Source organism: Chelmon rostratus, chromosome 22 (genome assembly GCF_017976325.1).
Source record: "Chelmon rostratus isolate fCheRos1 chromosome 22, fCheRos1.pri, whole genome shotgun sequence".
Taxonomy (NCBI): Eukaryota; Metazoa; Chordata; class Actinopteri; order Chaetodontiformes; family Chaetodontidae; genus Chelmon; species Chelmon rostratus.
Genome location: NC_055679.1, coordinates 12,288,215 through 12,302,321, shown reverse-complemented (window position 1 = coordinate 12,302,321; position 14,107 = coordinate 12,288,215). Strand labels below are relative to the sequence as shown.

General features: G+C 40.4%; 1 protein-coding gene across 1 annotated transcript in view; it reads right to left on the bottom strand.

Annotated features, from left to right (window-relative positions):
• Positions 1-14,107, bottom strand: part of col7a1l (collagen type VII alpha 1-like) — a 50,265-nt gene that overhangs the window by 19,456 nt on the left and 16,702 nt on the right. The window contains exons 32-71 of the mRNA XM_041964447.1: positions 13,927-14,001; positions 13,755-13,850; positions 13,519-13,545; positions 13,311-13,364; positions 13,038-13,109; positions 12,889-12,948; positions 12,640-12,675; positions 12,478-12,522; positions 12,251-12,286; positions 11,992-12,036; positions 10,629-10,700; positions 10,520-10,552; positions 8,725-8,796; positions 8,516-8,575; positions 8,375-8,410; positions 8,092-8,172; positions 7,801-7,836; positions 7,587-7,631; positions 7,190-7,261; positions 6,979-7,014; positions 6,632-6,658; positions 6,386-6,424; positions 6,224-6,286; positions 5,686-5,724; positions 5,545-5,598; positions 5,396-5,428; positions 3,719-3,784; positions 3,303-3,347; positions 3,187-3,222; positions 3,077-3,103; positions 2,917-2,988; positions 2,654-2,716; positions 2,412-2,429; positions 2,289-2,324; positions 2,160-2,198; positions 2,042-2,077; positions 1,812-1,946; positions 1,495-1,584; positions 739-942; positions 291-398 (exon numbers count right to left, since the gene is read on the bottom strand). Coding sequence (XP_041820381.1) covers positions 291-398; positions 739-942; positions 1,495-1,584; positions 1,812-1,946; positions 2,042-2,077; positions 2,160-2,198; positions 2,289-2,324; positions 2,412-2,429; positions 2,654-2,716; positions 2,917-2,988; positions 3,077-3,103; positions 3,187-3,222; positions 3,303-3,347; positions 3,719-3,784; positions 5,396-5,428; positions 5,545-5,598; positions 5,686-5,724; positions 6,224-6,286; positions 6,386-6,424; positions 6,632-6,658; positions 6,979-7,014; positions 7,190-7,261; positions 7,587-7,631; positions 7,801-7,836; positions 8,092-8,172; positions 8,375-8,410; positions 8,516-8,575; positions 8,725-8,796; positions 10,520-10,552; positions 10,629-10,700; positions 11,992-12,036; positions 12,251-12,286; positions 12,478-12,522; positions 12,640-12,675; positions 12,889-12,948; positions 13,038-13,109; positions 13,311-13,364; positions 13,519-13,545; positions 13,755-13,850; positions 13,927-14,001 — 2,319 coding nt within the window. The remainder of the gene's footprint in view (positions 1-290; positions 399-738; positions 943-1,494; positions 1,585-1,811; positions 1,947-2,041; positions 2,078-2,159; positions 2,199-2,288; positions 2,325-2,411; positions 2,430-2,653; positions 2,717-2,916; positions 2,989-3,076; positions 3,104-3,186; positions 3,223-3,302; positions 3,348-3,718; positions 3,785-5,395; positions 5,429-5,544; positions 5,599-5,685; positions 5,725-6,223; positions 6,287-6,385; positions 6,425-6,631; positions 6,659-6,978; positions 7,015-7,189; positions 7,262-7,586; positions 7,632-7,800; positions 7,837-8,091; positions 8,173-8,374; positions 8,411-8,515; positions 8,576-8,724; positions 8,797-10,519; positions 10,553-10,628; positions 10,701-11,991; positions 12,037-12,250; positions 12,287-12,477; positions 12,523-12,639; positions 12,676-12,888; positions 12,949-13,037; positions 13,110-13,310; positions 13,365-13,518; positions 13,546-13,754; positions 13,851-13,926; positions 14,002-14,107) is intronic.

The following is a 14,107-nucleotide window of genomic DNA, read 5'->3' as shown; positions in this document are numbered from 1 at the left end:
AAGCATGTAGCAGCTCCCATCCGCATTACCACGGAACAGGACCTTAACTTTGTCAAAACAATCAAACAAAAAGTCAGTTTGATTTTCGACTGTCCAGTGGCATTTACTGAGGTCAGTAAATGCTTGGAAGAAAGAAGCTTGAGCTAAAACATGCAATGCGAGTGTGTTCCTTTAATAATATACATTAAAGTTATCAAAGACAGTCAGAGACATGATTACACTTGTTAAACAACATAATCCGAGGAGTATTTTATGTTTTATGTTGGAAAATAATAGACGAAAGTCCATACCTTCCCACGTTCCCTGTTCTTCTTCTTCTGTCCTGAGCTGTTCTTTAGAGAGTCCTCCTGAGTGAGGACAACAGTCTCCACCACCGTTTCTGGGAACCCTGAAACCGTCTGCACACACATCTTAGTTTGTATTACTGTGTAATCTGCAGAGCATAAAAGCTGCACCACAAAACCTGTGTTTTCAATACTTTCTTCCACGTGGTGAACAGAAGCTGCCATGATGTAATTATTCTTGGTTTTAAGGATGATGACAATGCTAAGAATAATAAGTAATAATTATTTTTTTTCTGTATGTATGATGGTCAAGAGTCAGAATCAAATGTAATCAGCTATGTAAGACACTGAGATTTCACTGTATTCACATTAAAAAGCTGCTAGGTGTGTTTACCGCTCAGTTTGATTTCAAATGTTGCAAACGTTGACACACTTTATAGTGAAACGTCCGTACCTCCTGGGTCGTAGTGTAGTTGAAAGTAGAATTGACTACAGTCAGGTTAATTTTGAGTGAAGCTGCTCCATCACTGCCCCCCTCCGCTCCCTCCTTCCCTCTGGGTCCCTTTAACTCGGTGTCAATCCTGTCGAGCTGCTGCTGTCCGTTCAGCGTGGTGACGGCCCACAAAGCGGGACCCTCTGCAGTTTCGTTTAAAGGGTCCTTCACATCAAAAAAGACAGACTCAGCCTGAAGAGGTCAAAGCAACAACACTGCAGCGCCACTTGTAGTATAAAGAACAAGGTAAATGTGAGACTAGCATGTTTTGGCTTGTTGCTTTCGTCAGCGTCATCATGCAACACGGTACAGATAACATTTAACTGGAGAATGGAAGAAAAAATTTAAATGTAAAAAAAAACAATCAAATACATATGCAAACCTTTACTTTTTAAAATTTTCTCTGGAATAAAGTTATTGCTGGAGTTTAATACAATGAAACACAAGTGGGCCAACAGAACCTTGTCTCATGAAAACAATGAAACCTTTATTGAGTAATTCACACCCATACTGAGTCTTCAGGACAGAAAGAGTCTGAGGAGAGGCATGAGAAAATAGTTGTTCCTGGTGGACACTCATTTTCTGTCATTGTCAGTATCTCAAATCAAGACACGATTCAGCATCTAAAATAGCCTGAGAAACGTTCTTGGAAACAGGTTTCACAGTCTCATCCTGTTTTTTCCCCCCCTCGATTCAGGAAATTTTGAGGTTACTTACAACTGACAAAGGCTCTGGAAGCTGGACGTCTAACCCGGGGTCCTCGATGGTGTCCAGCTGCTGACCCGTGAGGTCGAACTTCACTGAACTCTGTTGAGACAACACAAACAGAGAAGAAGCATTTTGGGGTGGGGTTTTTTTACAGCATTTTGTGTTGGAAATTCTGTAATGAGCAAGTTGATTCACTCATGACTGAAATCTCTGCTTGAGAAAGAGGTTTTTGAAAGGTAAATTTGAATTAAACTTCAATAAAAATCACTTAATTCATTAATTTGATGACATAAATTTCACACACTTCTTCCCCAGAGTTTACGTACTGTGTACTCAGTGATGACGTTGGAGGTGTGAGTCTCTGCGTTGTCCTTGGTTTTCTTGGAGTTGCCGAGCACATGAAGCAGCTCCTCTATTCCCTCCTGCAGCAGCCTGTCAATCAAAGCCTTCAGCAGAGGCAGCTGAGAAAAAGGTTTTTATTGAGCAGGTCAAACCAGGATGCCATTACAAATCCTATGAGCCTAGAAGTACATACAGTGGGATGCTCAGAGCTCACCCTTATGCCGTAGTCTTGAAACATCATTTCAATGTCCTGAAGAAGAAGAAAAACATGTTGCTCAAAGCGCAAAGTAAGAATGTACCTTAAAGGAGGAGTTACTAAATCCTTTATTCACCTTCATGTCAAAAGATTTTCCAGGAGCTCCAGCATCACCCTACAGTAACATGAAGGGGAGTGCAGTGAAAACAATGCGATTAACATCTCCATACACATGTGCTTATGAGGGAAAACACTGAAGCAGTACCTTGTCTCCTTTCAGGCCTGTTTCTCCTTTATCGCCCTGTAAAAAAAGACAAATGAGCTACAGAGCCAGTATTTCAGCTTTCTAACTACTGAGTTTTGAGTGTAAACCCCATCACCATCTTACCTTCATTCCTGGTGAACCCTAAACACACAGAAACAGAAGAGCAAGACATTGGAACATGCATCTGCAATGCATGACATCAAGCTTGCCGTATCTGTTCACAGAACTCACTGCAGCCCACAATGAAAGCACTACAGTCGCCACCGGATGACGACTCAGATGGCATGCAGAATTACGCCATGCAACAGCTGTTATCATGAGCTATAAATACGTAGAAACGTGTTGTGTGTAAGCATTAAACTCACAGTAGCTCCTGGAGGACCCATTGGGATTGGAAATGCTTGACGGATTTCATCAACGGTGGCGCCCTGAGAACATAATCACGTAAAAGTCAGTCAATTCAAGCTGGCAGGCGTGTTTTTCTGAATCACCAGCAAACAGACATGAGCCAAAGTGAGCATCATTACAGGCACGACTATGAATAAGCTGCTTAATCTACTGTTGTGCTTTGGAAAGAGAGTTGAAATAAGAAACCTGTTTCATAAATCACTGAGGTGATTATTCTCACCTCTGGAGTGACAAGCACCTGCCTTCCAGGCAAACCTGGAGGTCCCGGTTCCCCCTTACTACCATCTTTACCCTGTAAAGGAAGAAAGACGCTCTGCAGTTACAACCCGTTTTCTCACAAAGATAATTGGTTTATTTTTATCTTTAAACCTAAAGCTTACATTTGCACCTGCATCTCCTTTGTCACCCTGGAATGAGAGGAACATTAACACTTGGATCTAAAAAAATAGCTTCATAGATGTTCTATTTGGTCGCAATAAATTTTAAGAACCTTTTCGCCGGTATCTCCTTTGGCTCCTCTTTCTCCCTGCGAAAAGAAAATTTCAGTTTTAACTTAGCTTGGAACAATTTGGTTAGCATAAATCGACTTTGAAAATATCTCCTCACATCTTTTGCTGGCAGGCCCCTCTTCCCATCAATCCCAGGTCTCCCCTGTAGAGCAGAAGAAAGCAAACAAGCACAGTTGAGGAAGATATTTTTCAGACTGATCACAACATTTTAATTGCTTGTGAACCACTGAGCCTTTCCAGGATGCCGCTTTCACACTCAATAATAATACTATCACCTGTTACCAACCAACCTGTTTACCTGCAGAATGCATATATTTACAAAAATCACTGACGCTGATGAGGTCAGACATTAAATATATTGTCTTTGTGCTGTTTTCAATTGATTATGTGTCAAAAAGGATTAGCTTGTTATCACATTCTGTTTTATTTATGTTTTACAGTGTCCCAGCTTTTTTTGGGATCTGGGTTGTATTAAGGATGAATACAGGCAAAATGATTCAGAGTGATACTCACTGGAGTTCCCGGTAAACCCGGCATACCAGCGATCCCAACCCGGCCCTGGTCTCCTTTGTCTCCCCTCTGCTCGCATGCACACACACAAAAACAATGGTATGAAATGCCAACATTGGTACAACACACTAACAAATAAATAGTGGCAAAAAAGAAACCCAACATACAGACTACTTAGTGAAGCTTTCAAATCAAATTTATTTGCAAATAGTTGAATTATTAGCATGACTATATATTTAATATCTCTCCACAACTCTTGTGCTTTTACATTTAGTTTAAAAAAGACACTGTGCTTAGTCTCAAACATTTTTGCTAATTTGGCAGATACAAATTGTTTGGGCTGCGATCATTTGGGCTATTTTTTTTAACCATTTGGACAGTTTCCACCAACAAAAAGTTAGGCTGTATTCCAACTGATCAACATGCAATGACGATAACACATGACAGTCAAAACCGCATGGCATTTCAGTTTATTATGACTAATTTGACACTTAAGATAGCTTCTGCTGCAGGAAAATGGGAACTTCAGGGCCGGGTGATGATTATCCATGAAGTTGTCGGTACTAGCGACACATAGTCATTTGATCTGATTCGGGAAGCTTTAAGTCTCGGCTCTGCTGCTTGTTTCGTCTACTTTATGTTAGTCACATCTCTGGGGAGCCACTACTGAGAGAAACTGGAGTCTTGCAAAATTCATGCTGCCAAGTATACCTCTGTAAATATGATGTATAAAAATTAAAGAGACACACAGAGGATGTGATCTATATGGGATGCAAATAAGATTGTCTTGTTTGCCCTTTATTACCCTCCTAGGAACCAGTGTCTTTGTGTTTCTTGCCATATTTAACAGGCATCACCCCTGTTCTTAAACCCATGAGGCAAAACCAGTTTCTGGCCATTTTTTCTTCTTCTGTCACACAGCTCTTGAAAATACTTTGATCTGTTTAAGGAGATGGTAAGGGAGGTTAACTCCACTCTACACAGAACTGAATTAGTTTATGTGAATCTGTGTTTGGCATCGTCGTAGCTTACGCGCACAGTTTGCTCACTGTCAGTTTTAAGCTTTACGTTTACACGCCACGTCAACCGAAAAAATTATAATTGAAACGAAACCGCTTCTCTTTAGATTCAGAGCGCAAAGCTGACAAAACGTCAGACAAAATGGATCACGACAAAAACATAAAACACCTAAAGTGGATGGGTGCAAAACAAAAATGCAATAAAAGACGACTGCGACAGCATCTTTGCTTCTCCTTTCATTAATGTATGTGTGTAGGTGTGATAATATACTGGAATTCACATGAATACATAACAAGATGCTTTCTATGTCCTGTCAGCTCCATTATCAGTCTGTAGGTTGCATCACAGCAACTGAGTCACAAACCCAAACAACTGCTTAACGAGATCGGATGAGTTTTGCAATATGTGTCCAAGTGAATTGTCCTGAAGTGAATCAAATTATTTCTCTACAGTTTCCACTCGGCTCTTGAGGGATGACCACTTAATCCTTCTGTGAAATGATTAATTAGATATTTGAAAACAAATTCTACGTGTTGCCTTGTTGTCTGAGGGCTACACACACACACACACATACATACACACATCAGTCAGAACAAAGCATCTCTATTTCTGACTTTTGAGCAAATAATCATGTAATAATGGAAACATCAGGCCACTCACCGGACCAGGCTCTCCTTTCTGTCCCTGATCACCCTGCAGTTATGAGACATCTAGTGAGTAAGTTCATACTGTAAATGGTCAACGCTCAATGCAGTTCACATACACAGATTTTAATAATACAAGTCAAACTGTGTGCATTAATGTACAACCTTCATTCCCGGCTTCCCTGGTAAACTACCGAGTCCATCTCTTCCTGAACCACCCTGCAAACACGTGGGAGACAGGAGCATTTTTAAACAAATGCAAACAGCACCACAGTAAATGCCATTTAAAACAAGGTTTTCACGTACCAGAGATGGTCCTGGTGGTCCAGGTTTCCCCTCTGGACCCTGTGGAGTGAGAAAAAACATTGGAATGATTGAAGAAAGTTTAGTTATTGTTGCCTCCGAAAAAAAATTCCAATCAGTTGTCATGTCAGTTAAGAGATTACACACATACCAAAAACAAAAAACACCAACTATAACTTAGAAAGTAATATAAATAGGTTTAGCTATTAACTGACCATTATTCTCATCATCGATTATTCTGCTGATTATTTTCTCAATGAAATCATTAATCATTCAGGGGTTTAATTCAAGAAATGCCAAAAAACAGCTTTAGGTAAGTCTACACATGCTCTTTTTTATTTGACTGACAGTCCAAATTCCAAAGATTTTCAAATTGCTATTGTTTAAAACAGAGAAAAACAGAAAACCCTCACATTTTAGAGTCTGGACGAGAGAATGTTTGCCAAATCAAGCAATGGACTTTTGCACTGCTATTGATGGTAGACATGATCAGTGTGCTTCTGAAGATTGTGACATGTGAAGCAATCAGTAGGTTACTCACTCTTGGTCCAGGTAGACCTGTTTCTCCCCTCAAACCAGGCTGACCAGACTCTCCTGGTTCTCCCTGAGGAGAAGAAAAAAAGAAAAGAGAACTTTAAATTCCCTCATGAAACAATAAAAGAGATAAGGCTGAACGACATAAAGCATGTTGCATGTGACTTACCTTTATCACTCTGGTCAGTACACTGTTGTCGGACACAATCTGGTGGGACAAAATGAGAAATTGAAAGTTAACTTGCTAATTGACGCAATTCCCTCTGATTGAGAGTAGAAATTCATTTTCCAAGGTCTCATGGGAGAGTTGTGTTTTCTCCTTTGTTCTTTACGAGCTCCGTTACAACGAATGCCCTTGACAAACATGGCTGAACTGATGAGAAGCTGTCAAAAATGATAACAGAGGTTTGTTTACTTGCACTCCCGGAGGTCCAGGTTTTCCCTTTGTGACGACGGCAGCATGATCAAAGGAAGAGCACAAGAAAACACAGTTAAAATCTAAAATGTCACACTGCTAAACACAGTCCATATTGGCAGCACAAAGGGAAAACAGCAGGCGCACTGGAGGGTGGCACACGCACAAAAAGCCAAACTTAATTACTGAACATATCGAAACAGAAATCGTGAGGTCACAGGACGATAGCAGGTTGTGAAGCTGTGACATGGTGAGCGACACAGAAGAATGATCAGAAGGCGTCAGGCAGGAGAAACAATACACATGCTCATCAAATGAGAGAGAGATGGTGGTGAATACAAACATACCGTCTCCCCTTTGTCGCCTCTCTTTCCATCACTGCCCTTCAAAATAAAAAGAACATCACAGGTTTGCAATTCAAGCTGAATTATTACATTTACACTCCAAAATAAACTGAACTGTAGGGTTTTACTTAATAGAGACATGACTTCCACAAAGAAAAAAATTAAATGTATAATTTAAAAGTTGTCTTCATTTTATTAAATTCAAAGAACCTACTGGCAGACCAGGCTTCCCAGTATCTCCTTTCTCCCCTGGGTCTCCTGGTCGGCCTGGTAATCCCAGTGGACCCTGATCAAAAACAGAGAAATTAAAAAGAGATATCACCTTCCATTGCCGCTTAGATCAACAGCCTTAGAGTGACTTTACAGTAAATACAAAACTAAACAAAAAAATGTGCGTATAATTGCTGCAACTTTATGTTTAAAGGCCTGAAAGACTGCAGAGCTTCTAAATTCTGGGTTAACTAAGTGGCACCCTTCAGCATAAGAGGCCTAAAACCAGAGATTTGACATGAAGAGAAACAGAAATGTGACATAAACAAAGCAAATGAAACTGCTGATTGTTTCTATGACCCAGATTGTGCCCTTAGTCTCACAAAACACTGAAGAAATACCCTAATTCCTCTGTCACCAGGTTCTCCAGGTGGTCCTTGTTCACCCTGTGAAACACAAAAGGAGGTCATCACTTAATATGAGCAGCATACATGATTGCATTGATTATAAGTGTATTTACAACTGTACTGAATATACAGCATCATTAAACAAGCTAACCTCCTAAGCAACAAAGCAAAGCATCAAGAAAACATTAAATGAACACGCTGACTGTACCTTCATCCCTTGGTCTCCTCTAGTTCCCGCTGCTCCCTGCACACAAAGTCAACAGTAATTGTCTCCAATACTACAATACAAATACTGTGCAAACATACAATGAATGCTGAATTTTATCTGTGCACATCACATTCTGACTTTATTATCTTCTATCTTATGTTTTAATTAATACTCTGGACTTCCTCCTGATGTAACGTTTTCTATATAAACTCTCATTAGAAAAAAACATCTAAATTCTGTTGCACAAAAAAATTGTATTGTGGCTGTAACAGCCACTCAGGATTTACTTACATCTTTACCTCTTAATCCTGGTTCTCCAGGATTGCCGGGTAAACCAAGACTCCCTTTGTCCCCTTTCGAGCCATCCTGCCCCTGGATACACAATTCATGACTCCAGTTATAGGCTTTTTCATACTTGTGAGAGTGTGGAAGGTGAACCAAAGCAATGAGCTGAAGGATGCTCAAAAAGATTTTAAAAAACTGCTTGTTACGACTAGTGACCATCACATGAAGTCATTTGACCAATTCTAGACCAATATAAAAACTACAGCAGCCTCACATTCAGTTCACTTACTTTTGGTCCTGGTTTTCCAGACAAACCAACGTTTCCCTGTGAATGATGAAACATAAATAACAATCAGCAGCTGTTTTTACCTTCAGTATTTATGATGACAATAAGGTTGAAGGAATAATTTCACTTATTCAGCTGACTTACCCTCTCGCCATTTTCTCCCTTCGGTCCCCGCTGTCCTGGAATCCCGAACCCAGGACTGCCCTGCGCACATCAGAACAAGCCATAGCCATATCATCATATAAAGCATGACGGCTATTCATTTTATACTCTTTTATTAATGAATCAGAAAGATTGCAAAATGCAGACATGACAAACTGCAAGCTTAATGTGCAATATTTGTCAATATTAACCTTCTCTCCTTTGACTCCTTGTTCACCCTTTATTCCCTGGGGGCCTGTGGGGCCGTCTGGACCAATGTCTCCCTGACAAAAATATGCACATACATGCACGCATACACAGAAAATCAGTCAACAGGATTCTGGTCACCAGGCTAAATTAGCCCTGCGGTTTCAAAACAAAACTCTTTACTATAAACGTTACCCTGTGGACTGAGATTAAAGAAGTCCCATTCATTGGTGCGTTCAGCCCCACTGCAAAAGCTAATGAGAGAAAATCTTAATTGTGTTTGATAAGCAGACCCAGAGGACTGAGTCTGAGTCTGCAAGAATACCCCAAACAATTAATTAAGAATGTCTCGACAGAATAAAACATTATGAGAATCACTTCCCTCTGGCGGGATGACTTATTCTAAGCCAGTTAAGGTAAAAACAGGCAAACAACTTAGAGTTTAAGTCTTTGGGCTAATTGCAAAACCTTAACCAGGGCAGAGAGCAACGTTTTGCCCCCCTCAGCAACTTCTCAAACTTCAAATCAGCAGTCGAGCGGAGCAGAGGTGAAGACCATTGCAGACTGAAGTCTTAATCGTGCAAACATTTCTCGGAGGCACAGCTCCTCTGGAGGCTTGACTAATTGTATTGGTTGAGTTAAACCTCAGTAGGCTGGAACAGATATCACTTCAAGGGTATTTTCACAGGTTAAGAAAAGTACGTATTTTGAATCGTATATGAAACAGGTTTCACAGAGCCCGGCAGGAATATGATGCACAAGAAGAACGAAAACGTCATCGTAGTAGTGCAGTGAAACCACTTTTTAATGAACAAACTTTGAACCTAAACTTTTAAGACAACATGGACGAGAAAAAGCAAACTCCATGTGCTGATGAAGGCCATGATCATGATCGAAAGCTGAAAGCTTTTAAAGTGACATTCAGGTGAGATTGTTTTGTCAGCTGCTGTTTCCAACTGAACTTGAACTCAGTTTTTAATGTGTTAATGTTGCGCTGTGACTTTCTCACAAATGTGTAGAGTAATTTGCCCTCCACAGCAGCAGGTGGCGCTATGAGTCAATGCAGACAGACAGGAGGTTGAGCAGGGCCATTGGAACAGCTGAAACCACAGCTGGATTTTATTTGAAAGGAATTAGATTTTAACAACATCTGAGTCAAAATGTGATGGCATGTGTCTGTTCACAGTGTCAGGTCTTGTCATGCACTTCCTGTCTTATTGTGAACCCCTAACTCTCCTCTCGTTCCAGATACCTGACTTCCTGACGTGTTTCCCACCTGTCTGATTGTCTGCCCCACCCTGATTGTCTCCACCTGTTCATTGTCACCTCATGTATATACTGTATAGTCCGTGTCTCCCTCTGTCCTGTGCCAGGTTGTCTCGTACGTCTTGTGCTCTCTGTATCTCGGCTTGTTACCAGTCCTTGCCATCGTGCCTCTGCCTTTGTATTTTTGATATCCTAGCCTCCTTAGTTGTATTTTTGAAATCCTTAGCGTCTTTTGTTATATTTTTGAAATTACCTCTGTGCCCTTTGTTTAGTTGTCATCATTTTCCGTTTTGTAAATAAATCAGCCTTCGTGCTCGCCCTTAGTTGGAAGTGATTCTTTTGTTCTTCATTTGAGTCCTGACTCCTCCTTTATTCATGTTGCCAGGCCGCTGTGATGAAATATCTGACGTGATGGTAACTGAAACTAGGTTTTCCGGGGTGTACCTCAGTTGCAGATGAGAACTGTGAGCTGCTGCAGACACATGTTTTCCTGCATTAATAAATGTAGAAAAAAAGCTTATTTTGGTCACTTACCCTGGCACCCTTTTTTCCAGTTGGGCCAATTATCTGTTGTGATAGGAAAAAGAAGACTGAGTGCTGAGTATCAAGTACTTCAATTTCTAAAGTGTAAATGTTTTCTTACACCCTTGGCTGGATCTCCAGGAGCTCCTCTTGGACCCTCATCTCCTTTTAACCCCAGTGGTCCTGTCCGTCCCTTCAAAAGTCAAAGTAAATGAAAAAAAAATCTGAATTCTGAATTTCCATTTATTCTGTTATCACTGTTAATTCCAATCCTCTCTCCAGCAACTTTGACTTATTTTTTGCCATTCATCAACTATCATAAATTCTAAAGTACCCAATAAACAAAATCGATCACTCTCTGTTAACCAGCAATTTAGCTTTGAACACAACAGCTACCAAACTTTTTGAACTGAAAACTGCACCCTGTTTTACAACATGGTTCTCATGACGGCATTTTGGGGGAAAGTCGCTTCCAAAGGACTGTGCTGCCTCAAATTAAAAATCAGCGATGCAGGACAAAATGGCCCATTTGCTGAAGATACCCACTGAGGTTTGACAATTTGGCTCTCGATCGTGTGTAATCATAATCTATGATAAGAGTCTAATCTTGAAAACCCAGAACAAAATGGCTTCCTCGTTTGTTCATTTATTAATCTAAATGTCTGTTCTGAGACATTAGAGAACAATTATTGAAATGTGTATTACCGACTTTTCCAGGCAGTTTTCAGAGTTGGTCTCAAATAAATACATTACATCTGCACCATTGTAATCAAAAATTAATTAGGAAGCAGATTTGAATATGCTCAGGTGAGTAAGTGCAACTCCGACTCCACAAAAACGAAACAGAATAACTTGCAAACAAACTGTGTTTACAACATGGGCTCAGACATGAAGTGTTTTTGAGCCCATGTAGTAACATCCTTTATATTTGTGTTCACAAAGTGGTGAACCTCGCTTCATCCTCACTTGTGAACCACTGAGCCTTTCCAGGATGCCCCTTTCATACCCAATCATAATACTATCACCTGTTGCCAATCAACCTGTTTACCTGTGGAGTGTTCCAAACAGGTGTTTTTGGAGCATTCCACAACTTTCCCAGTTATTTGTTGCTCCTCTCCCAACTTGTTTGAAACGTGTTGGTGCATCAAATTCAGAATGAAAAAGTAAAGTAAAATATTAAATATATTGTCTTTGTACAGTTTTCAATTGAGTATATTAGCAAATGATCACATTTGGTTTTATTTATGTTTTACACAGCGTCCCAGTCGTTTTGGAATCTGGGTTGCAGAAGCAATTATTATTATGTTGGTTTAGTGGGAAATTGGTGTGCAGGTAGTATGTAAAAAATATATACATAAACATATATTTCAATATTTGTGAGGAATAGTTTGTCTCAGCACTTCAAAATGTAAATCTGAAGCAGCTAAAACGTGCATCAGTCTGTGTATTAAGACCACATCCTATCAAATGTAAGGCTCACTCACTGTGGGTCCTTGTGGTCCTATTGGTCCCATCTCTCCCTGTTCTCCCTAAAAAGACACAAATGTATTAATTCATTAAAAACTTAAAACTGAACCATGCACACACTCACATACAGTTACTTATAGTATGATGGCAGCGTTATTCAAACATCTATTAGCCTGACTCTGAATGAAATCGATTCTTTCACTTCACCATATTAATTATAGAGTGAATATTTTCAGCCTAATGAAGAGAGAGTGGATGTGTGGGGGATGAACTCACCTTGTCCCCTTGCTCCCCTTTGAATCCCTTCTTTCCCTGCAGGTAAAAATAAATCACTCCCTCTGAATCCTTTCATCACTGATTCTTACACAAGATTCACCCACAGTTTAATAGGTTTGGTTTCATCTCATTAGACTAAGCTGGAATTAATTTATATGAATTTGAGGGTAAAATATGCAGGAAGTCATCGCTAGCTATTGCACAGGAGACAATAATGAAGTGCGCACCCGAGGCCCGATGATTCCTTGGATGCCCTGCTCTCCAAGATCACCCTTAAAATATAAATGACATCGCAGATATTATTCCCTATCAACATCTCCAACAAAAACATGTCACATTCAGAGGAAACAGAATACTCTGTGCTTAAATGTGCTTTTCATGTTTGTTACCTTTGGGCCAACTGGTCCCATTAAGCCGATATTTCCCTGCAACACAACAGTTCAAACACTGAAACAAAAATTGGATTTCATAATAAGGCATCCAGAGAACGCCTGTTCCACATTAACAATCTGCCCCATAAGACAGTTAGCTTGTTGCTCTCATCACGGCAGACATCTAAGAACAGATGGCTGCTGTAAATAAAATGATAAAACTCCACATCTCTAGAAGATTTTTCCTCTTTAAGTGATGTACCGTACCTTTTCTCCCGGCTCTCCACGAGCACCTTGAATACCTTGTATGCCAATTCCTTCTTCTCCCTGCAAATAATGAACATTCATCAGTTACTCAGTCTATATTCATGTATCTTTAGCAGGTTGGTCAGCTTCTTCATCAATAACACTGTTACCTTCTCTCCTTTCTGGCCTGGTAACCCTGGCACCCCATCAATGCCAATGGGTCCAGGCAAACCTGCAATTCCCTGCAGCGGTTTGCAAACGTGTGCGTGTATATCAGAGTTTGTGTGTCAGCGACAGCAGGAAAGAAACAAAGACGAGAGAATAAAAAAACACTTTAAATTATGCAAACGATTTTTTTCCGAAGGCAACTCTGAATAATCTTCCATTTGTGTTGTGCAATGTCTTCTGCCTACATCTAATAATTGTATCAACTATGCGCTTACATCTCTTCCCGACTCTCCTTTGTCTCCTTTCACACCCTGCTTCCCACGTAAGCCCTTTCAAAAATAATGAGAATAATTATCAGATATGAGTTCTGAGGCGTTAAAAATAGGCTTCGTATGCAAGAAGACAACATTTATGATGCATGATATTTATGCTGCACATTAAATCTTCCAGTGCAACCTTTTCACAAGAAGCCATCATACTCACTTTTGCTCCCGGCTCCCCAGGATCTCCCTGCAAAGTGCAGACAGTAAAAACAACTCTGGTTGACTGTGTTTGCTGCTGTCAAAACATGCTAAAGCATTTTGTGACACTTCAAACTGAATACTGTGGGTTAGTCTGACATTATATGATGCAATATGACGGTGGGATACCTGTATAATGAAACATCACCAACAGAGAGACACCATTATGCTGTGACAGTGTTCACTGAGCTATGTTACCTTGACAGATACTCCCGGTGACCCTGCTGGTCCTAGCTGGCCAGGTAGTCCCGGAGCTCCATTGACCCCTGGTACACCAGGAGGTCCCTGAGGACCCTGTAACAGAGTAAAAACAGAGTTTTCCCGAAGCTCACCGTCGAAAACCTTCAAAAGAGTTTTTATAAGGACTCACTGAAGATCCCGGCTCTCCTTTTCGTCCAGGAACAAAATTTGCGTCTGTGCCGGCTATAACATATCCAGGCTCTCCCTACATGTGAACACACAAAAAACCCCTTTCACAAAAGTAGATAAATCCAGACGACAACTGTGCCATGAGCTCAAATCATAGCTGAAAGCAATCAGTCTGAATTAAA